The sequence below is a fragment of the Hemiscyllium ocellatum genome, chromosome 7 (assembly GCF_020745735.1).
Source record: "Hemiscyllium ocellatum isolate sHemOce1 chromosome 7, sHemOce1.pat.X.cur, whole genome shotgun sequence".
NCBI lineage: Eukaryota > Metazoa > Chordata > Chondrichthyes > Orectolobiformes > Hemiscylliidae > Hemiscyllium > Hemiscyllium ocellatum.
Window position 1 is genome coordinate 53,451,685 of NC_083407.1, and position 25,660 is coordinate 53,477,344.

The following is a 25,660-nucleotide window of genomic DNA, read 5'->3' on the forward strand; positions in this document are numbered from 1 at the left end:
TGAGGAGCATATCAACCATGATTTGATTGGCAGAGCAGCCTCAGTGGGCCAAATGGCTTAATTTTGCTCTTCTATCTGAGGAAGTTCTGAATGTCTTGCTGTGTAGTGTCTTGTTGCCTTACCACATTTAAGAGCACTGTCTGTCTTTTTTTTCCATTCTTGTTCTTGCTACACAGGCTGGTCAGGTTAATCAATGGTAATCTGGATTTCCAAGACATTTATTTATTTTAAAACATCAGACCTAGCAACTTGAGACTGAGTATCCATGAGGCCATCAGCAGCAGCAGAAGTTTACTGACAAAATCTACAACCACATGGTCTGGTACTTCCCACATTCTACATTATCATCCAGCTAGGGCTCAAACCTGGTTTCAATGAATTATGCAGGAGGACATGCCAGCACCTGGGAAACCGGAGTACAAGGTATCAACCTGGTGAAGCTACAATACAGGATGACTTGTCCTTGCAGCATAGCTATCTACTCTTAAGCAGCAAGTGAAAGACAGGACTAAATGATTTCACAACTTGGAGAGAGGAATGGCATTTTTGATAAGGGATAGCATTACAGCTATGCTGAGGGAGGATATTCCTGGAAATACATCCAAGGAAGTTATTTGGGTGGAACTGAGAAATAAGAAAGGGATGATCACCTTATTGGGATTGTATTATAGACCCCCTAATAATCAGAGGGAAATTGAGAAACAAATTTGTAAGGAGATTTCGGCTATCTGTAAGAATAATAGGGTAGTTATGGTGGGGGATTTTAACTTTCCAAACATAGACTGGGACTGCCATAGTGTTAAGGGATTTGATGGAGAGGAATTTGTTAAGTGTGTGCAAGACAATTTTCTGATTTAGTATGTGGATGTACCGACTAGAGAAGGTGTAAAACTTGACCTACTCTTGGGAAATAAGGCAGGGCAGGTGACTGAAGGTGTCAGTGGGGGAGCACTTTGGGGCCAGCGACCATAATTCTATTATATTTAAAATAGTGATGGAAAAGGATAGACCAGATCTAAAAGCTGAAGTTCTAAATTGGAGAAAAGCCAATTTTGACGGTGTTCAGCAAGAACTTTTGAAAGCTGATTGGGGACAGATGTTCACAGGTAAATGGAAGGCTAGAAAATGGGAAGCCTGCAGAAATGAGATAACAAGAATCCAGAGACAGTATATTCCTGTTAGGGTGAAAGGAAAGGCTGGTAGGTATAGGGGATGCTGGATGACTAAAGAAATTGAGGGTTTGGTTCAGAAAAAGAAGGAAGCATATGTCAGGTATAGACGGGATAGATCGAGTGAATCCTTAAAGTATAAAGGAAGTAGGAGTATACTTAAGAAGGAAATCAGGCGGGCAAAAGGGGACATGAAATTGCATTGGCAGATAGAATTAAGGAAAATCCAACGGGTTTTTACAAATACATAAAGGACAACAGGATAACTAGGGAGAGAATAGGGCACCTCAAAAATCAGCAAGGTGGCCTTTGTGTGGAGCCGCAGGAGATGGGGCAGATACGAAATGAGTATTTTGCATCAGTATTTACTGTGAAAAGGATATAGAAAGTAGCGCAATAAATGGTGACACCTTGCAAAATGTCCATATTACAGAGGAGGAAGTGCTGGATGTCTTGAAACGCATAAAGGTGAGTAAATCCCCAGGACCTGATCAGGTGTACCCGAGAACTCTGTGAGAAGCTAGAGACATGATTGCTGGGCCTCTTGCTGAGATGTTTGTATCATCAATAGTCACAGGTGAGGTGCCGGGAGACTGGAGGTTGGCTAACATGGTGGTAAGGACATGCCAGGGAAATATAGACCAGTGAGCCTGACGTCAGTGGTGGGCAAGTTGTTGGAGGGAATCCTGAGGGACAGGATGTACATGTATTTGGAAAGGCAAAGACTGATTAAAGATAGTCAAATCGGCTTTGTGCGTGGGAAATCATGTCTCACAAATTTGATTGAGTTTTTTGAAGAAGTAACAAAGAAAATTGATGAGGGCAGAGCTGCAGATGTGTTCTATATGGACTTCAGTAAGGCGTTTGACAAAGTTCCCCATGGGAGACTGATTGGCAAGGTTAGATCTCATGGAATACAGGGAGAACTAGCCATTTGGATACAGAACTGGCTCAAAGGTAGAAGACAGAGTGGTGGTGGAGGGTTGTTTTTCAGACTGGAGGCCTGTGACCAGTGGAGTGCCACAAGGATCAGTGCTGGACCGTCTACTTTTTGGCATTTATATAAATGATTTGGATGCGAGCATAAGAGGTACAGTTAGTAAGTTTGCAGATGACACCAAAATTGGAGGTGTAGTGGACAGCGAAGAGGGTTACCTCAGATTACAACAGGATCTGGACCAGATGGGCCAATGGGCTGAGAAGTGGCAGATGGAGTTTAATTCAGATAAATGCGAGGTGCTGCATTTTGACAAAGCAAATCTTAGCAGGACTTGTACACCTTAATGGTAAGGTCCTAGAGAGTGTTGCTGAACAAAGTGACCTTGGAGTGCAGGTTCATAGCTCCTTGAAAGTGGAGTAGCAGGTAGATGGGATAGTGAAGAAGGCATTTGGTATGCTTTCCTTTATTGGTCAGAGTATTGAGTACAGAAGTTGGGAGGTCATGTTGTGGATGCACAGGACATTGCTTAGGCTACTGTTGGAATATTGCATGCAGTTCTGATCTCCTTCCTATCAGAAAGATGTTGTGAAACTTGTTAGGGTTTAAAAAAGGTTTACAAGGATGTTGCCAGGGTTGGAGGATTTGAGTTATAGGGAGAGGCTGAACAGGCTGGGGCTGTTTTCCCTGGAGCATCGGAGGCTGAGGGGTGACTTTATAGAGGTTTACAAAATTGAGGGGCATGGATAGGATAAATAGACAAAGTCTTTTCCCTGGGATGCAGGAGTTCAGAACTAGAGGGCATAGGTTGAGGGTGAGATGGGAAAGATATAAAAGACACCTAAGGGGCAACTCTTTCAGGCAGAGGTTGGTACGTGTATGGAATGAGCTGCCAGAGGAAGTGTTGAGGCTAGCACAATTGCAACATTTAAGAAGCATTTGGACGGGTATATGAATAGGAAGGGTTTGGAGGGATATGGGCTGGGTGCTGGCAGGTGGAACTAGATTGGGTTGGGATATCTGGTCGGCATGGATGGGTTGGACCGAATGGTCTGTTTTCATGCTGTACATCTCTATGACTCTATGATTCTAACTCATTGGACGTGGGAGCATCACTAACCTCCCCACCTATGATAATAGGGTAGCCCAATTCATCTTGGCAAACAACAAGACGGAAGTATTCAGCTGTAAGTGCAGTCTGGATGATTTGTTTTGGTTTTCTCCAGGTCCTGCCAGTGTCATGGATACCACTCTACAGCCAGTTCATTCCATGTGACATCAAGAACAGTTGAAACTACTGATTGTGGCAAAGGATCTGACAGTATTTAGTCAAAAGTACTGAAATTGTATGCTCTAGAACTTGCTATGCTCCTAACCAAGCTCTTCCATTACAGTTACAATGTTGGCATCTATCGGATCATATGGAAAATTGCCCAAGTATATCCTGTACCCACAAATCAGGAGAAATCCATCCCACCTAGTTGCTGTTCCATCAGTCTAATTTTGATCAAAGTGATAGAATAGGTAATCAACAGTGTATCATGCAGCCCTGGCTTAGCACTAACATGCTCACTAACACTCAGTTTGGATTCTGTAAGGTAATGACTTCATGACAGCCTTCATTCAAACATGGGCAAGAGAGCTAAACTTCAGAGATGAAGTGATACTGTAACATAAAGGCAGCATTTGACTGAGTGTGCTATCAAGAAACCCAAGCAATGTTAGAGTCTGGATATCAGGGATAAAGATAGAAGATGTATGGTTATTGGAGACCAGTCACCTCAGCTTAATGACATCCCTGCAGGAATTCTTCAGGGTTGTGTCAAAGATTGAACTGTTTTCAGCTGATAAATCAGTGCCTTCATCATAAGGTCAGAAATGGTGATGTTTGATTGCACAGTGATTTGAATCATTTGTGAATTTTCAGACACTGATGCAGCCAATGGTCAATAGCATCAGACCCCACTATCAACCTCATTGGGTTACCATTGTCCAGTATCTGACTGGACTAGCTGCATAAATATTGTAGCTCCAAACACGGGCCAGATGGTAGGAATCCTGACACAAATAACTCTGCTCTTGACTTCTCATTGTCTGTCCACCATTTGCAAGGCAGCAGTCAGGAATGAGATGAAATACTCCAATTTGCCTGGATGGGTACAACTCAGATAGTACTTGTGAAGTTTGACACTATTTGAAACAAGAATATCTAACGTGATTAGTACTACATCCTCATCAAACATTCACTGCCTCTGCAAACCAATGCACAGTAGTAAACTGTATGTAACATCTGCAAGTAAATACATTGGAACACCACCAGCTGCAAGTTCTCCTCCCAGGCAGCATTATCCTGACTTCACTGCCCTATGAAAAAATGGAACAGTTTGTATCTTTCTGTGCATTTGCAACCAAGTGATGCGTCATGAGTACATTCAAATATAATTTGTTGATGTTGGTGGTGGGAATTGGAAAGACCTAAAATAAATTTGTGATTACAATCACTCCCTTTTTAGTCACTGAATTGGATGTCCTGCCTTCCTTGCTGCCCGTAGGAGTGGTAGTTTGGACCTATAGCCTGCAGAATATTTCAAAGTAATATTTATCTGTAATAGAGAGGAGTCAATTATGTTGTTTTGGCAGACCTACAACTTTTTCAGAAATTTTACAGTTGCAGCAATAGTTCTTTTAATGTCCTTCATTCTCTTTTGTTTTCTAGGTATGGCAAAATAGTATCAACAAAGGCCATCCTGGACAAGACAACTAATAAATGCAAAGGTATTTTTCTAAATATGCTGCATTAATATTTTGGGGATGGTATCTAATTATGCAAATCCATTTTCAAATGTTCAAAAGTATAACATTAAAATGTTCAATTTTGCTCTTAACTGTGATCCTTTGTTCTTTTACTGTGAATGCTCAATTTGAGATATTTAGCTGCTAATATTGCATTTCTATTTCTGATTATTGATTGTTTAGTTTTCTCCACATTTGGAAATACAATTACCTGTTTGGAGAGCTCCTAAAATTCACAAATATTCATCAATCAATCATTTCGAAGAGTATTATTTTGCCAGCAAGTGTTCTATGCAATATTGAGAATTGTTTTTATGGGTTTATTGAAACTTGCAGTAATAGTTGCCTCCCAGTAGATTATCCAGGGATAGGAAGCAATCTAGGGTGGACAATATTTCATACTATTAAAAGAAAGACTCAGACTCAGAAATTTAATTGTATAACACCTATCTAGGAGTGCTGAATGACTGACTGCCTGAGCAATCAACATAATAGGCAAGGAATGTGCAAAAGCAAACTGCCTGTCATTTAGGATCAGTCTTCTCTCGTCTTCAGCGCCGACTTTAGGAATGAAGACATGTGAATAACTGGTGTATGTTCCTGAATGTTACAAATTTTTGATATTCCCCCAGTGCCTGTCTCTCAAATTGTTGAAGCTGCCCAGCATCGTGTAGCAGTAACTAACAGGAAGAATCCCTACAGTGTGGAAACAGTCCATTTAGCCAACAGTAACCCACCCAGACCCCATTTCCTTATTTTTCTACTTTCCCCTGACTAATGCACATAACATCATGTGCAATTTAGTTTGACCAATCCATCTCACCTGCACACCTTTGGATTGTGGGAGGAAACCGTAGCATCCGGAGGAAACACATGCAAACACATGGAGAATGTGCAAACTTCTCACAGACAGTCACCCGATGCTGGAATGGAACCGGGTCCCTAGTGCTGTGAGGCTGCATTGCTCACCACTGAGCCACCGTGCCACCCACGAAAGGATTATTTGAAGGGATCATATCAAACCTACATCTTGGCTGCTGTTTTTATTGCAAGATTGCTCTTAACTTCTGGAATTATTTTGGTATGTGGTCTCCCTGTTCACTTCACTACTGGCATGCATAGTTTACTGGAACTGTCTTGAGGTCTGGAGGACTAGAGACAGTAGTAAATAAGAAAACAGGATTATAAAAGAGAGGAAGGCCACTGTAAGAGGCAATTATATGCAGTAAACTTTCAGAGAACAATTGTAATGTTGTCTTAACTCAGGAACTGTATTTGAGGCAGCTTTACTTCACAGAAAAGTCCATACTTCGAGTCATAGTGATGTACAGCATGGAAACAGACCCTCCGGTCCAACCCGTCCATGCCAACCAGATATCCCAACCCAATCTAGTCCCACCTGCCAGCACCCAGTCCATTTCCCTCCAAACCCTTCCTATTCATATACTCATCCAAATGCCTCTTAAATGTTGCAATTGTACCAGCCTCCACCACTTCCTCTGGCAGCTCATTCCATACACGTACCACCCTCTGTGGGAAAAAGTTGCCCCTTAGGTCTCTTTTCTATCTTTCCACACTCACCCTAAACCTATGTCCTCTAGTTCTGGACTCCCCGACACCAGGAAAAATACTTTGCCTATTTATCCTATCCATGCCCCTCATAATTTTGTAAACCTCTATAAGGTCATCCCTCAGCCTCTAATGCTCCAGAGAAAACAGCCCCAGCCTGTTCAGCCTCCCCCCAAGCCTGGCAACATCCTTGTAAATCTTTTCTGAACCCTAACAAGTTTCACAACATGTTTCCAATGGGAAGGAGACCAGAATTTCATGCAATATTCCAATCGTGGCCTGACCAATGTCCTGTACAGCCGCAACATGACCTCCCAACTCCTGTACTCAATACTCCGACCAATACTTGAATTATAAGGAGAAATTAAGGCTTAAAGGATATTTGCGAGAAATTTTTAATATCATAAGGGATGACTGGATGGAGTAGATATGAGGAAATTGTTCCTCTTGGCAGTAGGATCAAGAATTAGAAGACAGCAATTTTTAAGCTTTCGGCAGAAGAAGCAATTTGACATTATGAGGAGGTATAAAGTACAAAGCCGAGGAGGTTATGGCTTTTAGAACATAGAATGTTACAGTGCAGTACAGGCCCTTCGGTCCTCTGTTGCGCAGACCTGTGCAACCAATCTGAAACCTATATATCCTACATTCTTCCATTTTCACCCTTGTGTTTATCCAATGACCACTTAAATGCCCTTAATGTTGGCGAGTCTACTACTGTTGCAGACAATGCATTCCACACCTCTACTACTCTCTGGGTATAAAATCGACCTCTGACATCTGTCCAATATCTGTCACCCCTGAATTAAAGCTATGTCTCCTTGTGCTAGCCATCACCATCCAAGGAAAAAGGCTCTCACTGTCCACCCTATCTAACCCTCTGATTATCTTATATGTCTCTACTAAGTCACCTCTCAACCTTCTTCTCTGTAACAAAAACAGCCTCAAGTCCCTCAGCCTTTCCTCATAAGACCTTCCCTCCATATCAGGCAACATTCTAGTAAATCTCCTCTTGCCCCTTTTGACATCCTTCCTATAATGTGGTGACCAGAATTGTACGCAATACTCCAAGTGTGGCCGTACCAGAGTTTTGTACAGCTGCAGCATGACCTCGTGGATCTGAAACTCAATCCCTCTGCCAGTAGAAGCTAACACCCCATATGCCTTCTTAACAACTCTGTCAACCTGGGGGGCAACTTTCAGGGATCTACGTACATGGACACAGATCTCTCTGCTCACCTACACTGGCAAGAATCTTTCCACTAGCCCAGTACTCTTCATTCCTGTTGCTCCTTCCAAAGTGAATCACCTCACCCTTTTCTGTATTAAACTCTGTTTGCCACCTCTCAACCTAGCTCAGCAGCTTATCTATGTCCTTCTGTAACCTGCAACATGCTTCCACACTATCGACAACTCCACCGACCTTCGTGTCATCCGCAAATTTACTAACCCATCCTTCTGCACCGTCATCTAGGTCATTTATTAAAACTACAAACAACAGCGGCCCCAAAATGGATCCTTGCGGTACACTACTAGTAATTGAACTCCAGGATGAATATTTCCCATCCATCCACCACCACCCTCTGTCTTCTTTCAGCCAGCCAGTTTCTGCTCCAAACTGCTAAATCACCCACAATCCCATGCCTCTGTATTTTGTGCAATAGCCTACCATAGGGAACCTTATCAAACGCCTGACTGAAATCGATATACACATCAGCCGCTTCACCCTCATCCACCTGTTTGGTCACCATCTCAAAGAACTCACTAAGGTTTGTGAGGCAAGACCTGCCCTTCACAAAACGGTATTGACTATCCCTAATCAACTTATTCCTTTCTAGATGATTATAAATCCTATCTCTTACAACCTTTTCCAACACTTCACCCACAACAAAAGTAAGAGTCATTGGTCTATAATTGCAAGAATTGTCTCTACTCCCCTTCTTGAATAAGGGGACAACATTTGCTATCCTCCCGTCTTCTGTTTACTATTCGTGTAGACAATGACGACATAAAAATCAAAGCCAAAGGCTCTACAATCTCCTCCCTGACTTCCCAGCGAATCATTGGATAAATCCCGTCTGGCCCAGGGGACTTATCTATTTTCACACTTTCCAGAATTGCTAACACCTCCTCCTTGCGAACGTAATCCCATCTAAGGCTAGTAGCCTGTATCTCAGTATTCTCAACATTGTCTTTGTCTTTTTCTTGTATGAATACTGACAAAAAGTGTTCATTTAGTGCTTCCCCTATCTCCTCAGACTCCATGCACAACTCCTATCCTTGATTGGCCCTAATCTTTCTCTAGTCATTCTTTTATTCCTGATACACTGATAGAAAGCTTTGGGGTTTTCCTTGATTGTGTCTGCCAACAACTTCTCAAGTCCTGTCCTGGTTCTTCTTAGCTCTCTCTTTAGGTCTTTCCTGGCTAACTTGTAACTCTTGAGTGCCCTAACTGAGCTTTCTTGTCTCATCAAACATAAGCCTCATTCTTCCTCCTGACAAGAAATTCGACTTCTTTAGTAAACCACGGCTCCCGCGCTTGACCATTTCGTCCCTGCCTAACAGGTACATACTTATGGAGGACATGCAGTAACTCCACATTTCAATTGTGCCCATCCCCTGCAGTTTCCTTCCCCATCCTATGCATCCTAAATCTTTTCTAATCGCATTATATTTGCCTTCCGCCCAGCTATAACTCTTGCCCTGTGATATATACCTATCCCTTTCCATTGCTCAAGTAAACATAACCAACTTGTGGTCACTATCACCAAAGTACTCACCTACCTCTAAATGTAACGCCTGGCCTGGTTCATTACCCAGTACCAAATCTAATGTGGTCTCGCCCCTTGTTGGCTTGTCTACGTACGATGTCAAGAAACTATCCTGCACACATTAGACAAAGGCTGACCCATCTAAAGTAATTTAACTATAGTATTTCCAGTCAATATTTGGAAATTTAAAGTCCCCCATAATAATTACCCTGTTACTCTTGCTGCTATTCAGAATTATCGTTGCTATCCATTCCTCTACATCTCTGGAACTATTCAGAGGCCTATAAAAAATTCCCAACAGGTTGACCTCTCCCATGGTGTTTCTAATCTCAGCCCATACTACCTCAGTAGACGAGTCCTCCTTTTTGCTACTATAATACTGTCCTTCACTAACAATGCCACACATCTCCTTCTTTTACCATCTTCTCTGCTCTTACTGAAACATCTAAATTCCTGTCTCTGCTCTATCCATGTCTCCAAAATGGTTGCAACATTAAAGTCCTGGTACTAACCCATGCTGCAAGTTTACCCACCTTATTCCAGATGCTCCTGGTGTTGAAGTAGACACACTTCAAACCACCTTCCTGCTTGCTAGTGAACTCTTGCAAGCTTGAAACCTCGTTTCTGACCTCACGACTCTCATACTCCTGGACATTGGAACTAGAATTTAGGATCCCACTCCCCGACCAAATTAGTTTAAACCCATCTGAAGCGCATTAGCAAATGTCACCCCCCCACCCCCCCCCCCCCCCCCCCCCCCCCCCCCCCCCCCGGATATTGGTACCCCTCTGGTTCAGGTGTACACCATCCTACCTACCTACCTCAGAAAGAGCCCCAATTATCCAGGAATCCGAAACTCTCCTACCTGCGCCATTCCTGTAGCCACAATTTCAACTCCTCTCTCTCCCTATTCCTCACCTCACTAGCACATGGCGTGGGCAACAAACCAGAGTTGATAACTTTCTTTGTACTAGCTCTAAGCTTCCACCCTAGCTCTCTGAATTTCTGCCTTAAATCTACATCCCTTTTCCTTCCTATATCGTTGGTGCCTGTGTGGACCACAACTTGGGGATGCTTCCCCTCCCCCTCAAGGATCACGAAAACAAGATCCGAGACATCTGAATCCTGGAACCTGGGAGGCAACGCACCAAACACGAATCTCTCATTCCCACAGAACTTCCTATCAGTCCCCCAACTACAGAGTCCCCAATGACTAATGCTCCGCTCATCTTCCCCCTTCCCTTCTGAGCAACAGGGACAGTCTCTGTGCCAGAGACCTGTACTCCATGGCTTATCCCTGGTAAGTTGCTCCCCCACACCAACAGTATCCAAAACATGATACTTGTTACTGAGGGGAATAGCCACAGGAGTTCCTTGCACTGCCTGCCGGTTTCCTTTCCATCCCATGACTGGAAACTATCTGCCTTTTTCTTGCACCTGACGTGTGACTTCCTCCCTGTAATTCCTCTTTATAACCCCCTCCGCCTCCTGAAAGATCTTAAGTTCATCCAGCTCTGGTTCCCTAACACAGTTTTCGAGGAGCTGGAGTTGGACGTACTTCCTGCAGAGTAAGTCACCAGGGACACTAGTGGTGATCCTTACCTCCGACATTCTGCAGGAAGAACATTGAACTGCCCTAACTTTTATTCCCACTATGCTAAATTCCCAAAGAGAATGCTGAAAAAAAATTAAAAATCTAGTTACCTTACCAATCTGGCACATGGAATTTTTTTTTGGTTAGAGGAGGAGGAGGATGGGTGGGAGACACTACCTAAGTAGTGTTTCGTTAATTCAGCTGACTAAGTGTATTACTTCACTTGCTCAACAGTCTCATGTCCGCTCCTGCTAAGTGTGCACTCCGCCTATTCACAAATTAAGTTTGCAAATCAGTAACTGACCTTTTAAAAGAAAGTTCATTCATGGAATGAAGGTGGTGCTGGCTAGGCCAGCATTTATTGCCTATCCCTAATTGCCCAGAGGGCTTTGAAGAGTCATTCACATTGCTGTGAGGCTGGAGTCTCATGTATGCCAGTCCGGACTTCCCAGTCACCATGCATTTCAATTCCCTTAACCTCTCCCTCTCTGACGTAATCATGCTTGGCTTCCTCCATTGCTACTATGAACCACATAGGAACAAAACCTCATCTGCTTGGGCAGCCTGTAGCCCAGAAAACTCAACATTGAGTTCTCCAATTTCAAATAACCTCCCTCCCCATCCCCCAACTTCTAGCCCCTCCCGATCCCTGCCACCAACCAGGTCATACCCTCTACCTGTCTTCACCTATTCCCACTTCACCACCCTTTTCCTCCCCCCACCAACACGTTTATCTGCAGCTCCCCCCCACATGTTGACTTGTTTACTTCCTGATGTTGCCTGGCTTGCTGTGTCCTTCCAGCCTCCTGCTTGTCTATTTTGGATTCTAGTATCTGCAGTTTTTTTTTGTCCCTAGTCCAGGTAAGATTGGCAGTTTCCTTCCCGAAAGGATAGAAGTGAACCAGATGCGAGTTTCAGACAACTGACAGTGGCTTCATGGTCGTCTATCAATTCTAGATTTTTATTGAATTCAAATTCCACTGTCTACCATGGCAGGATTCAAATCCAGATCCCCAGAGCATTAGCTGGGTCTCTGGATTAACAGTCCAGCGATAATACCACTAGACTGTCACCTCCCTGGAGTGCACAACTTTAAAACATTTGTCCTACCCTAACTGGGGTGTTGTGTCCAGTTTTGGGCATGACAACTTCAGAAAGATATGAAAGCTTGAGAGAGTATACAGAAAATATTTACAAGAATCATTCCAAGGATAGGATTTAGAGATTATCATCCTTCAAAGAGAAGGTTCAGAGGAGGTTTGTTGAAGGGAAACAAATCATAACGAGTCTGGATAGTGTAGTTTGGGCGAAATGTCCCATTGACAAAGAGGTTGAAAACCAGGGCATGTCAATTTTAACAAAAGCAGACGTAGCTGGAAAAGCTCAGCAGGTCTGGCAGCATCTATATGAAGAGATATCAGAGTTAACATTTGGGTCCAGCAACCCTTCCTCAGAAGTGATGGAGCTGAGAAATGTTGGTTTTTATGCAGAAGATAGGGTGGGGAGAGGGAGTAAGGAGTAAACGATAGGTAGGGATAGAACCCAAAGAAAGAGAAAAACAGTTGGTCAGACAAGAATCAATAACGATCTGGTGAATAGCTGATATGATACCAAGACCTGGTGTATGTGGCAGGAGGCGAGGACATGAGGGAGTACAGGCCCTAAAGTTATTGAACTTGATATTACGTTGGGAGAGCTGCAGTTCCCCAAATGGAAAATGAGGTGCTGTTCTTCCAGCTTGGGCTGAGCTTTGCTGGAGCACTGCAGCAAGCCTGAGACCGAGATATTGGCCAAGGAACAGGGTGAAGTAGTAAAGTGGCAGGCAAATGGAAGCTGAGATTTTTTTTCAGCCAGAACATGGATGTTCTGTGAAGCTGACACCCAGTTTATACTTTGTTACCCCAACGTAGATGAGGCCACATTGTGAGCAGCGAATGCAGTAACCTAGATTGTGTGAAGTGCAGGTAAAGCGCTGCTTCACCTGGAATGTGTGTTTGAGCCCTTGGATACTGAGGAGGGAGGAAGCAAATGAGCAGGTGTAACACTTCTGGGCATAGGACTGTGGCACAGAGTCTGTCCCTGCTGCTCAGAAGGGAAGGGGGAAGAGGAGCAGAGTCGTAGTCATTGGGGACTCCATAGTTAGCGGGACAGATAGGAGGTTCTGTGAGGATGAGAGAGACTCACGGTTGGTGTGTTGTCTCCCAGATGCCAGGGTTCATGATGCCTTTGTGTTTTTTGGGACCCTTAAGGGAGAGGGGGAGCAGCCCCAAGTCATGGTCCACATCGGCACCAATGGCATAGATAAGAAGAGAGATGGGGATTTAAGGCAGAAATTTAGGGAGCTAGGATGGAAGCTTAGAGCTAGAATGAACAGAGTTGTTTTCTCTGGTTTGTTGCCCATGCCACGTGCTAGTGAGGCAAGGAATAGGGAGAGAGAGGAGTTGAACAGGTGGCTACAGGGGATGGTGCAGGAGAGAGGGTTTTGGATTCTTGGATAATTGGGCTTTTTCTGGGGTAGGTGGGACCTCTACAAGCAGGATGGTTTTCATCTGAACCAGAGGGGTACCAATATCTTGGGGGGGAAATTTGCTCAGCGTATTGGGGTGCGTTTAAAGTAGTCCAGCAGGGGGATGGGAACCAAAAATGTAGTTCAAATATAGAAAAGGTTGAGAGTAGGGAGGTCCGAAATCAAATTTCAGGGACGTAAAATGGCACCGGCAAGCAAGATGTTGGTTTGAAGTGTGTCTACTTCAACACCAGGAGCATCCGGAATAAGGTGGTTGAACTTGCAGCATGTGTTGGTACCTGGGACTTCGATGTTTAGGCCATTTTGGAGACATGGATAGAGGAGGGACAGGAATGGTTGTTGCAGGTTCCAGGATTTTGATGTTTCAGTAAGAACAGAGAATATTGTAAAAGGGCGGTGGGGTGGGGGGGTGTGGAGGTGGAGTGGTGGCATTGTTGGTCAAGGTCAGTATTACAGTTGCAGGAAGGATGTTTGGGGACTCGTCAGCTGAGGTAGTAGGTAGTATGGGCTGAGTTAGAAACAAAGGAGAGGTCACCCTCTTGGGAGTTTTCTATAGGCCTCCGAATAGTTCCAGAGATGTAGAGGAAAGGATAGCAAAGATGATTCTCGATAGGATTGAGAGAAACAGGGTAGTTTTCAGGGGGGACTTCAACTTTCCAAATATTGACTGGGAACACTATAGTATGAGTACTATAGTTGGGTCAGCTTTTGTTCAGTGTGTGCAGCAGGGTTTCCTGACACAGTATGTAGACAGGCCAACAAGGGGCGAAGCCACATTAGATTTGGTACTGGGTAATGAGCCCGGCCTGGTGTTAGACTTGGAAGTAGGTGAGCACTTTGGTGATAGTGATCACAATTCTGTTATGTTTACTTTGGTGATAGAAAGGGATAAGTGTATACAACTGGGCAAGAGTTACAGCTGGCGGAAAGGCAATTACGATGCGATTAGGCAAGACTTAGGAAGCATAAGATGGGGCAGGAAACTGCAGGGGATGGGTATATTAGAAATGTGGAGCTTATTCAAGGAAAAGCTCCCATGTGTCCTAGATAAGTATATACCTGTCAGGCAGGGAGGAAGCTATAGAGCGCGGGAGCCGTGGTTTACGAAGGAAGTGGAATCTCTGGTCAAGAGGAAGAAGAAGGCTTATGTTAGGATGAGATGTGAAGGCTCAGTTAGGGTGCTTGAGGGTTACAAGGTAGCCAGGAAAGACCTAAAGAGAGAGCTCAGAAGAGCCAGGAGGTGACATGAGAAGATGTTGGCCGATGGGATCAGGGTAAACCCTAAGGCTTTCTACAGGTATTTAAGGAATAAAAGAATGACGAGAGTAAGATTAGGACCAATCAAGGATAGTAGTGAGAAGTTGTGTGTGGAGTCAGAGGAGATAGGGAAGCACTAAATGAATATTATTCAACAGTATTCACTCTAGAAATTGACAATGTTGTCGAGGAGAATACTGAGATACAGGATACTAGACTAGGTGTGATTGAGGTCCACAAGGAAGAGGTATTAGAAATCCTGCAGAGTGTGAAAATAGATAAGTTCCCTGGGCAGGATGGGATTTATCCTAGGATCCTCTGGGAACCCAGGGAGGAGATTGCCGAGCCTTTGGCATTGATCTTTAAATCATCATTGTCTTCAGGAATAGTGCCAGAAGACTGGAGGATAGCAAATGTGGTTCCCCTGTTCAAGAAGGGCAGTAAAGACAACCCAGGTAATTATAGACTAGTGAACCTTACTTCAGTTGTTGGTAAAGTGTTGCAAAAGGTTATAAGAGATAGGATTTATAATCATCTAGAAAAGAATAATTTGATTAGGGATAGTCAGCACGGTTTTGTGAAGGGTAGGTCATGCCTCACTAACCTTATTGAGTTCTTTGAGAAGGTGACCAAACAGGTAGATGAGAGTCAACCGGTTGATGTGGTGTATATGGATTTCAGTAAGGCGTTCGATAAGGTTCCCCACAGTAGGCTATTGTACAAAATGCGGAGGAAATGGGATTGTGAGAGATATAGCAGTTTGGATCAGTAATTGGCTTGCTGAAAGAAGACAGAGGGTGGTGGTTGATGGGAAATGTTCATCCTGGAGTCCAGTTACTCGTGGTGTACCACAAGGGTCGGTGTGGGTCCACTGCTGTTTGTCATTTTTATAAATGACCTGGATGAGGGTGTAGAAGGGCGGGTTAGCAAATTTGCAGACGACACTAAGGTCGGTGGAGTTGTGGATAGTAAAGAAGGATGTTGTAGGTTACAGAGAGACATAGATAAGCTGCAGAGGTGGCAAATGGAGTTGAATGTGGACAAGTGTGAGGTGATTCACTTTGGTCGGTGTAACCAGAATGCAAAGTACTGGACTAATGGTAAGATTCTTGGTAGTGTAGATGAGCAGAGAGATCTCTGTGTTCAGGTACGCAGATCCTTGAAAGTTGCCACCCAGGTTGACAGGGTTGTTAAGAAGGCATACAGTGTTTTAGCTTTTATTAATAGAGGGACCAAGTTCCGGAACCATGAGGTTATGCTACAGCTGTACAAAACTCTGGTGCAGCCGCACCTGGAGTATTGTGTACAGTTCTGGTCACCGCATTATAAGAAGGATGTGGAAGCTTTGGAAAGGGTTCAAAGGAGACTTACAAGGATGTTGTCTGATATGAAGGGAAAGTCTTATGAGGAAAGGCTGAGGGACTTGAGGCTGTTTTTGTTGGAAAGAAGAAGGTTGAGAGGTGACTTAATGGAGAAATATAAGATAATCAGAGGGTTAGATAGGGTGGACAGGGAGACCCTTTTTCCAAGTATGGTGACGGCGAGCACAAGGGAACATAGCTTTAAATTGAGGGATGATAGATATAGGACAGATGTCAGAGGTAGTTTCTTTACTCAGAGTAGTAAGGGTATGGAATGCTTTGCCTGCAACTGTAGTAGATTTGCCAACTTTACGTACATTTAAGTAGTCATTGGACAAGCATATGGACGTACATGGAATAGTGTAGGTTAGATGGGCTTCAGATTGGTATGACAGGTCAGCGCAACAGAAGGGCCTGTACTGCACTGTAATGTTCTATCTTTTCTGGCTTTTGATGGGGAAAGTGCCGTGAGGCTGTTGGGTAGGTGGAGGGGTATTGGGAGTGAAGGAAGTATGGGTCAGGGTGTCTTGGATGGGACAGGACCTGCGGAAGGCATGCAAGGGAGGGGAGGGAAATATGTGTCTGGTGGTGCCATCTCACTCGAGGTGGTGGAAATGTTGTCTGGTGGTCTTGTGGGTGCAGATGCAGTCAGGATAGTAGGTAATTGCTGTTGTGGGAGGGAAGCGAGGGGGTGAGGGTGGAAGTACAGGAGATGGTTCAGACTCGTTTGAGGGCCCTGTCCTCTGTTGAGGAAGAAGGTAGACATTTTGGAGACTCTCTTGTTGAATTTGGCTTCCTTAGAACATATGAGAAGGAGACAGAGGAACTGGGAAAATGGAATGGAATTTTCACAGGCAACAGTGAGGGGATCCGCGGTTCTTTTGGTTCATATCAATTTCATGTTTGGTTTGATTTGATTTGTTGTTGTCTCATGTACTTAGGTACAGTGAAAAGTTTTGTCTTGTGTGCAGTACAGGCACATTATACCATACAAAGTACATAAGTGTAAAAGAACAGAGTAAGGAGTAAGTGTTACAGCTGCAGAAAACGTACATAACGAGCAAGATCAATATTAAATTTTGAGATTGTCCAAACCGAATGTACACCTTTTTTTTCTTGGCGAGTGCCTCAATTTACTTAACAAGAGAATGTATTCTTTAACTAGTAAGCATCAACTGTTCTGACATAGGCAGCGTCCCATAAATGTATCCTTTGGCAGAATGTAATGCAGCAAAACAGCTATTGTTCTCACATGCTGTCTCTCGCCACTAGAAAGAAACAATCTACCCTTTCTGATTTTTCTTTAAGAGGAAACCCCTCTGGCTGGGTCTTCAGTCTAGCAGCAGAGAAACCTCTAGCTGTCCGCTCCAGTAGCTAACTAACAAATAAAATACCAACTGGAAACAAAATCCGAGACCTCATGGTCCTGTCTCTACCCACACATGATTCTATTGTTTTACTCTGAAAAAACACTTGGGAGAAACCCAAAGCTATTCACAAAGTACCTGCCAGAAGGAGACACCTCACCACCACTGTGACAAAACCCCTCTACAAGAGAAACCGGACAGAACACATCTCTTAAAGCAACAATATCATCACATTAGGCCAACGTTTATTGCCCATTCCTAATTGCCGAGGGCAGTTTAGAGTCAATCATATCACAAAGGATGTGGAGTCACATGTAGACAAGGCCAGGTAAGGACAGCAAATTTTCTTCGCTAAAGAGCATTTGTGAACCAGATGGATTTTTCTAACAATTCTTAGTGGCTACATAATCACCAGTTTTTTATTCCAGATTTTCCCGACTCAGGTGACTGACTGTGTGGAGTTTGCACGTTCTCCCCGTGTCTGCGTGGGTTTCCTCCGGGTGCTCTGGTTTCCTCCCACAGTCCAAAGATGTGCGAGTCAGGTGAATTGGCCATGCTAAATTGCCCGTAGTGTTAGGTAAGGAGTAAATGTAGGGGTATGGGTGGGTTTCGCTTCGGCGGGTCGGTGTGGACTTGTTGGGCCGAAGGGCCTGTTTCCACACTGTAAGTCTAATCTAATCTAAACATGACAATGTTGCCTGGACATTGCCTTGGAGTTCTGAATTACTGGTCAATTACTACCTGTCATTGACAACAATTGCAAGTAAGCAGACTCTAGCTCCAAGGAAACAACGGTCAACATCAGTTAAAACACTTTTTTCACTGTTATCTCCCAAGATATATGTGGCAGTAAATCATTCATATAAGGTTACGAGTTAAAACTTGAATCTCCTTCTAAAACTCCTCCATTTACACACAAACGGGAAAATCATGTGTGAGATTGATAAGAGAGAGAACTGGGAAAGCTGTGGTCTGTGTTCACAGGATCTGATATGATTATTCTTGTGCTGATCAGAACACTGCTTTTTGGCCTTCCTCCAGATGTTCTCACTGCAGGGTGGCTAGCTCATGCTTATAAAAAACTTGTTAATTACAAGTTACAGCTTACAATAACTACTGAAGGAGAAAGAGCTGTTTTTCAGGCTTTCAGTACCTATTACTCCAGTGAACAGAGAGCTCCTGAGCTGGTGGAGATCTGAGGGCTTCTCGCTATCTTTACAGCCCCAATCTGTTCAGTTACTTCTGAACTAATCACAGTAGTTGGCAGGCAGAGGACCTTTGCTCTGTGGACTAACAACCAGTTACTGACAATAATGAACTACTTATTGCCAACTGAATAACCATTTGTGTACATCACTTAGTTCCAGCTTGTTGGCAAACTACTCTGCAACTACAGCCTGAACACACTGATGTAAATGATACTTAAAATGAGTGTCCAGTTACTTGCTTTTTAAAACTGCAGTAATTCTTCTACAATCCGTAAAGCTGTTCTTTTCCCATTTCGGGTCACGATTAAAAATCCAGTAATGCAAAGTTGCAGTTTTTGCAGCATTTTTTACTTGGGTAAATGTGTGGTATGAATGACACAAATGATGCATGGTAAAAATGAGGTTCTCTCACAACATTTAGGAAGCATCTAAATGAGCAATAAAAATGCCAGGGCATCGTAGGCTATGGAGCAAGTGCAGGGAAAACAGGATTAGTGTGGTTTGGTGTTGGTTGGTTGGCATAGACATGGTGGGCTGAAGGCCCTGTTTCTATGATTGTTTTTATATTTTTTTCTCTTTTAAAAACTGGAGTGCAATGGGAGAAAAGTATTTTCAAAAACTGCATTTATCAGGGTAGTTGCAAATTTCACAGCAAGGAATTTGATACTGAGTCTAGATGGTTGTATCATTGATAGTCACGGGTGAGGTGCCGGAAGACTGGAGGTTGGCTAACATGGTGCCACTGTTTAAGAAATGTGGCAAGGACAAGCCAGGGAACTATCGACCAGTGGGCCTGATGTCAGTGGTGGGTAAGATTTTGGAGGGAATCCTGAGGGACAGGATGTACATATATTTGGAAAGACAAGGACTGATTAGGGATAGTCAACATGGCTTTGTGCGTGGGGAATCATGTCTCACAAATTTGATTGAGTTTTTTGAAGAAGTAACAAAGTGGATTGTTGAAGGCAGAGCTGTAGATGTGATCTATATGGATTTCAGTAAGGTGTTCGACAAGGTTCCCCATGGGAGACTGATTAGCAAGGTTAAATCTCATAGAATACAGGGAGAACTCGCCATTTGGATACAGAACTGGCTCAAAGGTGGAAGACAGAGGGTGGTGGTGGAGGCCTGTGACTAGTGGAGTGCCACAAGGATTGGGGCTGGGTCCTGTACTGTTTGTCATTTATATAAATGATTTGGATGCGAGCATAAGAGGTATAGTTAGTAAGTTTGCAGATGACACCAAATTTGGAGGTGTGGTGGACAGCGAAGAGGGTTACCTCAGATTACAATGGGATCTTGATCAGATGGGCCAATGGGCTGAGAAGTTGTAGATGGAGTTTAATTTAGATAAATATGAGGTGCTGCTTTTTGGAAAGCAAATCTTAGCAGGACTTATGCACTTAATGGTAAGGTCCTAGGGAGTGTTGCTGAACAAAGAGACCTTGGAGTGGAGGTTCATAGCTCCTTGAAAGTGGACTCACAGGTAGATAGGATCATGAAGAAAGCGTTTGGTATGCTTTCCTTTATTGGTCAGAATATTGATTATAGGAGTTGGGAGGTCATGTCGCGGCTATACAGGATATTGGTTAGGCTACTGTTGGAATATTGTGTGCAATTCTGATCTCCTTCCTATCAAAAAGATGTTGAGAAACTTGAAAGGGTTCAGAAAAGATTTACAAGGCTGTTGTCAGGGTTGGAGGTTTTGAGCTATAGGGAAAGGCTGAACAGGCTGGGGCTGTTTTCCTTGGAGCATCAGAGGCTGAGGGTTGACCTTATAGAGTTTTCTAAAATCATGAGGGGCATGGATAGGATAAACAGACAAAGTCTTTTCCCTGGGGTGGGGGAGTCCAGAATGAGATGGCATAGGTTTAGGGTGAGAGGGGAAAGATATAAAAGAGACATGAGGGGCAACTTTTTCACGCAGAGGGTGGTACGTGTATGCAATGAGCTGCCAGAGGAAGTGGTGGAGGCTGGTACAATTGCAACATCTAAAAGGCATCTGGATGGGTATATGAATAGGAAGCGTTTGGAGGGAAATAGGCCAGGTGCTGGCAGGTGGAACTAGATTAGTTTGGGATACCTGGTCGGCATGGACAAATTGGACTAAAGGGTCTGTTTCCATGCTGTACATTTCTGTGACTCTTTGACTCTTCATCAGGGAGTCATCTAAACTCAACTCTAGGTTGCTCTCTCTCCATGGATGCTACCTGACCGGCTGTGATTTCCAGCATTTGATGTTTTCAGTTCAGATTCCAACATCGGCAGTAATTTGCATCTACATTTAATTCTGAGTCTGAGAATGCTGCAGTGAATAAAGTTGTCATCTCTGAGGCTGGAGTGTGATAGAATACTCTCCTGGATGGATACGTGCTTGGGTGAGTGCAGCTCTAGCAACTTAGAGAACTTCAGCACCATCTAAGACAAACATTTTCTTTGAGTGGCGACCCGACCACCAATGCAGCGCAATCTCCAGTGTGATGTGTATACAATATGCTGTACAGCAACTCAATGAGATTCCTTCTGCATCTTTCAAGTCCTGTACCACCTCCAAGGACACGGGCAGCAGATGCAAAGGAACAATATCATCAACTTGTTCCATCACACCATCCTTACCTAGAAATTTACTGCGCTTATTTCACTGTTTTGAGACTGAGATTCTGGCACTCCCCAGAAACATGTTGGATGTGTCTGTTCTAGGTGGACAGCAGTCACTTATCTGTAGTATTACTGGACTGTGGTATTATTGGACAGGCACATGAAAGGAGAGGTTTAGAGGGTCATGAGCCAAATGCAGGCAAATGGGACTAGTTTAGTTTGGGGGCCCTGCCTGGCATGGGTGAGTTAGGCCCAAGGGCATGTTTCTATGCTGTATGTCTGTATGAGCTGTCTGACTTTGACTTTACTCTGCATTTCATGATAACCATACAGTGACAGAAATAGACAAGCACACAAAGTAATGAAAGGCCAAAGGAAAGAAAATAATCATGCACAACTCAGTGACATAATATTCATGACAAACTGGATGAATTGATATCACAATACAAATAAAGATCTGTGATAGCCATTACAGAATTTGATTTTAAAGTTAGAATGGGTGAGAGTGACAAGGGGAGTGGGAATGCCAGGGAGCGTGAGCAAGTACACAATGGAGAATGTGGTGGTACACCAAGGAAAGCACGTGTGAGAGTAACAACACAAGTACATTTGTGAGGGATAGTGACACAATGCAAGTCAAAGAGAGTGGCACATTAATGCCAGGAAGAGTGACCGCATGTATGCATGTGTCAGGGAATGTGACGATACAAGTATTTGCACCAGGGCAAATATTAGAGTGCACACATGACGATATCTTCTCTCTCTTATCTAGGTGCTCCCTCTCAGCTGCCTGCCCTATCTTGCCCATTTTCCTGCCTGTTTTCTCAGCCTCTTGTATGTACCATCTCTCACTCTCCCACTCAAGAAGGGAGCAAGAGGTAAACCAGAAAATTGCAGGACTATCAATCAATCTCACTGGTGGGGAAATTTAATTTGAAGAATTTCTGAGCGACTAAATTAATCTGTACTAAAAGACAGGGATTAATTGGAAGGTTTTCTTAATAGAAGGTCGTCTCTGAGCAAATGGATTTAATTTTTTGAAGCGGTAACCAGCTGTGTAGATGAAGATGATGCTTTTCCCATTGTCCATTTTGACTTCAGCATGGTGTTTGAAATGCTTTGCAAGGGAGACGTAACATGATAGCAAAGATAGCCCATGAGATTCAATGAAATTTGGCTATTTGGAGACAAAATTGGCTGAGGCAGGAATCGGAGGGAGTTGGTTGAGGGGTGTTTTTGTGACTGAAAGCCTGTGTCCGCTTGAGTTCCACAGGGGTCTGTATTGGGGCGCTTGCTCCTTGTGGTATGTATAAATGATTTAGACTTGAATGAAGGAGGGTTGATCCGTAAGTTCGTGGTTGATGTAAACATTTGTGGGTTAGTAAGTAGAGGAGGATTGCATTAGGTTCAAAGAGGATAGACAGCTGGTCAGATGGGCTGATCTGCTCTCACTCTACCCCCCGCCCCTCTCTCCCCCCTCTTTCTCTCCCCCCTCTTTCTCTCCCCCCTCTTTCTCTCCCCCCTCTTTCTCTCCCCCCTTGCCACTCCCTCATCCCCACCCCGCTCTCTTTCTTTCATCCCCCCCCCCACTTTCTCTCCCCACACTTTCTCTGTCCCGCCACTCTCTCATCCCCAATCCCAGTCTCTTTCTCTCTCCCCCACCCCCCCCCCCCCCCACCCCATCTCTTCATAAATTCCTACCATGGAAATAGAACCAGTCTGACTCAAGACCTGGATACAGACAGATTCTAACCTCACATCGTTAATGCATTTTGAGCTGACATGCCCCCCTTTTTTTGTATAAAACCTTCAGTTATCTCAAGAATGTGACTTGAAAAAAGTTCTGGGGTTTACATATTAATGAACAGGAAACTGCAACCCATTCTAAAAGATGAAAGATTTAACATTAAATCTAAGTTTGTTCAATATATTGCATCAGTTGGATGACACTGTGTTATGCTCTATGTTCTGTGTTTTATGATCCTGCTCCACAGCTGTCTGATGAAGGAGCAGCGCTCTGAAAGCTAGTACTTCCAAATAAACCTGTTGGACTATAACCTGCTGTTGTGAGATTTCTAACTCTGTTGAGTTTAAAAGGAGGGGGGTTATACTGGAACTGTATAAAATGTTGGTTAGGCTGCTGCTAAGGTATTGTGTGCAGGTCTGGAAGCCGCATTATAACAGAGATGTGATTGCATTGGAGAGGGTGGAGATTAGACTTAGCAGGATGATGCCTGGGCTGGAAGCTTCCGTTTATGCAGAGAAATTGAATAGACTGGAGTTGTTTATCTTGGAGCAGAGGGGGCTGAGAGGGGACATCACTGAGATGTATAACATTTGAGGGACATGAGCAGGGTGGACAGGAAGAAATGTTTCCTCTTGGTGGAGGGAACAATGACCGATGACAATAGGTTTAAGGTTAGGGACAAAAGATTTAGAGGGTAATGTGTCAAAGCATTTTTTCATCCAGAGGTTGGTGGAAGTTTGGAACTCACTGCCTGTATGGGTCATAGAGGCAGAAACACTCGTAACATTTAGGGTGCCAAGGGATACAAGGCTTTGGGTCAAGTGCTGGAAAACAGGATGAGAATAGTTAGGTGATTGCCTTTGCCTTTGACTAGCACAGACTCGATGGGCCAAAGGGTCTTTTTCCTTGCTGCAGATCTGATTTTGTGACACGCACTGCACCATATCTTGCCTTCCCCCGAACCCCTTTGCCCTCTCTCTCTTAGCCGTTCTCCCTCACCCGCCTGTTTGCATGCCAGCCCATTCTCCCGTCACTCTCTTGCACAACTGACACATTGTGCCTATGTGTACACTCTCACTCATGTGCACTTACCTGCTCTCTCCTGCTTGTATTCATACCAGTGCGCATACTTTTTCACTCACCTTCTCATCTACACACACTATTGCTCGTCTTTACTCTTTCGCAGCTTGTTCCTTGCTAGTTATCTCCCATACTACATCACTGTGAAAGTTTCTACTGGTATATAAAAATAATTGCTAAAGTGATTACTTTTAACAGTAAGACTAAGACATTATTAGTGAGGAACCTTTTTATGCACCCGCACCCGTCACCGCCTCCAGTCACACGCAGGTCTTCTATAGCAGTGCCAGCCTTTATTTCAACCTCTAACTATTTGAATACAAAAGCCATAATAGCTATTGATTTCTGAGTTTAAGTTTTCAACTCTTTCACCTTGGAAGTAAAATCTTCAAGCAAATAACCTGCACCAACAGCAAATAAAGATGAATTTCGTCTTTGTGTCTTTTATTGATGTTTACTTTTAATCTTTGTATTTTACAGGCATGCTGGTTTGAATGGTCTTCCATGCTGTATTATTCTCTTATGGCATCAGAAAGTACCATTCATGAGTATTTTCAAAGGCTGCATTTAGCCTAAATTAGATCTATATGATCACTTTTTAAATTCCTTTTTGACATGTTCAGAGCAATAATCCGGCTGCATGAAGCTTGGAATTTTCCATTTTGTGAAATAACTTTTAAGACCCACTTAACATTCTTATGAAAATGTTGTCAATTAGCATTGGAATCTACTTCTAAAACACTCAGGAACCCATTGTTGCCTTGGCCTCTGTATATTTGTTCTGTTTAAAAACCCAGTAAAGGTTTGCTTCTCAAAAAAAAACAAATCCCTGAATTTGCCTAAAAGTACTTAATTACTGAAAGGTAGAAGAACTCACCTGGGAATAATTTGACTGATATCAGTGAAATGAAGTCATTTGACATCTTCCAGCTTGAAATCAACCTGTTGTGGTTCTACAATAAAGGGTGTAGTAGAGTACATTGAGCCAAATAAGCTACAAAATAAAATGTGACCACATGGGACACAGCTGGAGCTAAATATCTAATATATCCATAGAGACTCATGGAAATGCAGAATTTTTATAAAGCTTTTTTTTTGTTGTGTTGCCTTTGTCATTTTTAGTTTTCCATGCACTTTGAATTTCTGATGTGCTGAAACTGTTCGAAGGTTTGAAGAAAATTGCAATGAACAGCTCATTGACTCCCTAATTATTAATAATCAAATAGTGCACAATGTCAACAATTTATCCTTCCTGGGCAAGTGAAAGGGAATATAAACCAATAATTTAGGCATTGAGATCAGCACATTTTATGTAGTTCTCCATTTATAATATAATTAAAATTTGGTAGGTGTTTATTTTCATAATAAGCTCATATCAACATTTGGAGCTCTACGTAAGGAACACTAATTCATGATATGTTCATTTCTTTGTTTCAGTTTGACAATGTGGTTTTCATTGTTGGCCCTCATCTTACTAAATGTCCAACAACTGCATCTTTATTGTTGCTGTACACTTAATTTCAAAATTTAACCTGAGGTAGAGTTCAAATTTCATGTCCGAGATGAACGGAATAATGCGTAGAGTTTTCAGTATGATTTGTATGTGTGAATCAAATACAGCTGGATGCTGTTATGCAAATACTTGAGCAGAGTGATTGCACATAGATTTATGTCTTAGGAAA

The 25,660-nt window shown here is 43.3% G+C and overlaps 1 protein-coding gene across 6 annotated transcripts in view; it reads left to right on the plus strand.

Annotated features, from left to right (window-relative positions):
* Positions 1-25,660, plus strand: part of rbms1a (RNA binding motif, single stranded interacting protein 1a) — a 205,375-nt gene that overhangs the window by 79,737 nt on the left and 99,978 nt on the right. For all 6 annotated transcript variants that reach the window (XM_060827196.1, XM_060827192.1, XM_060827197.1 and 3 more), the window contains one exon: positions 4,823-4,881. In XM_060827196.1, coding sequence (XP_060683179.1) covers positions 4,823-4,881 — 59 coding nt within the window. The remainder of the gene's footprint in view (positions 1-4,822; positions 4,882-25,660) is intronic.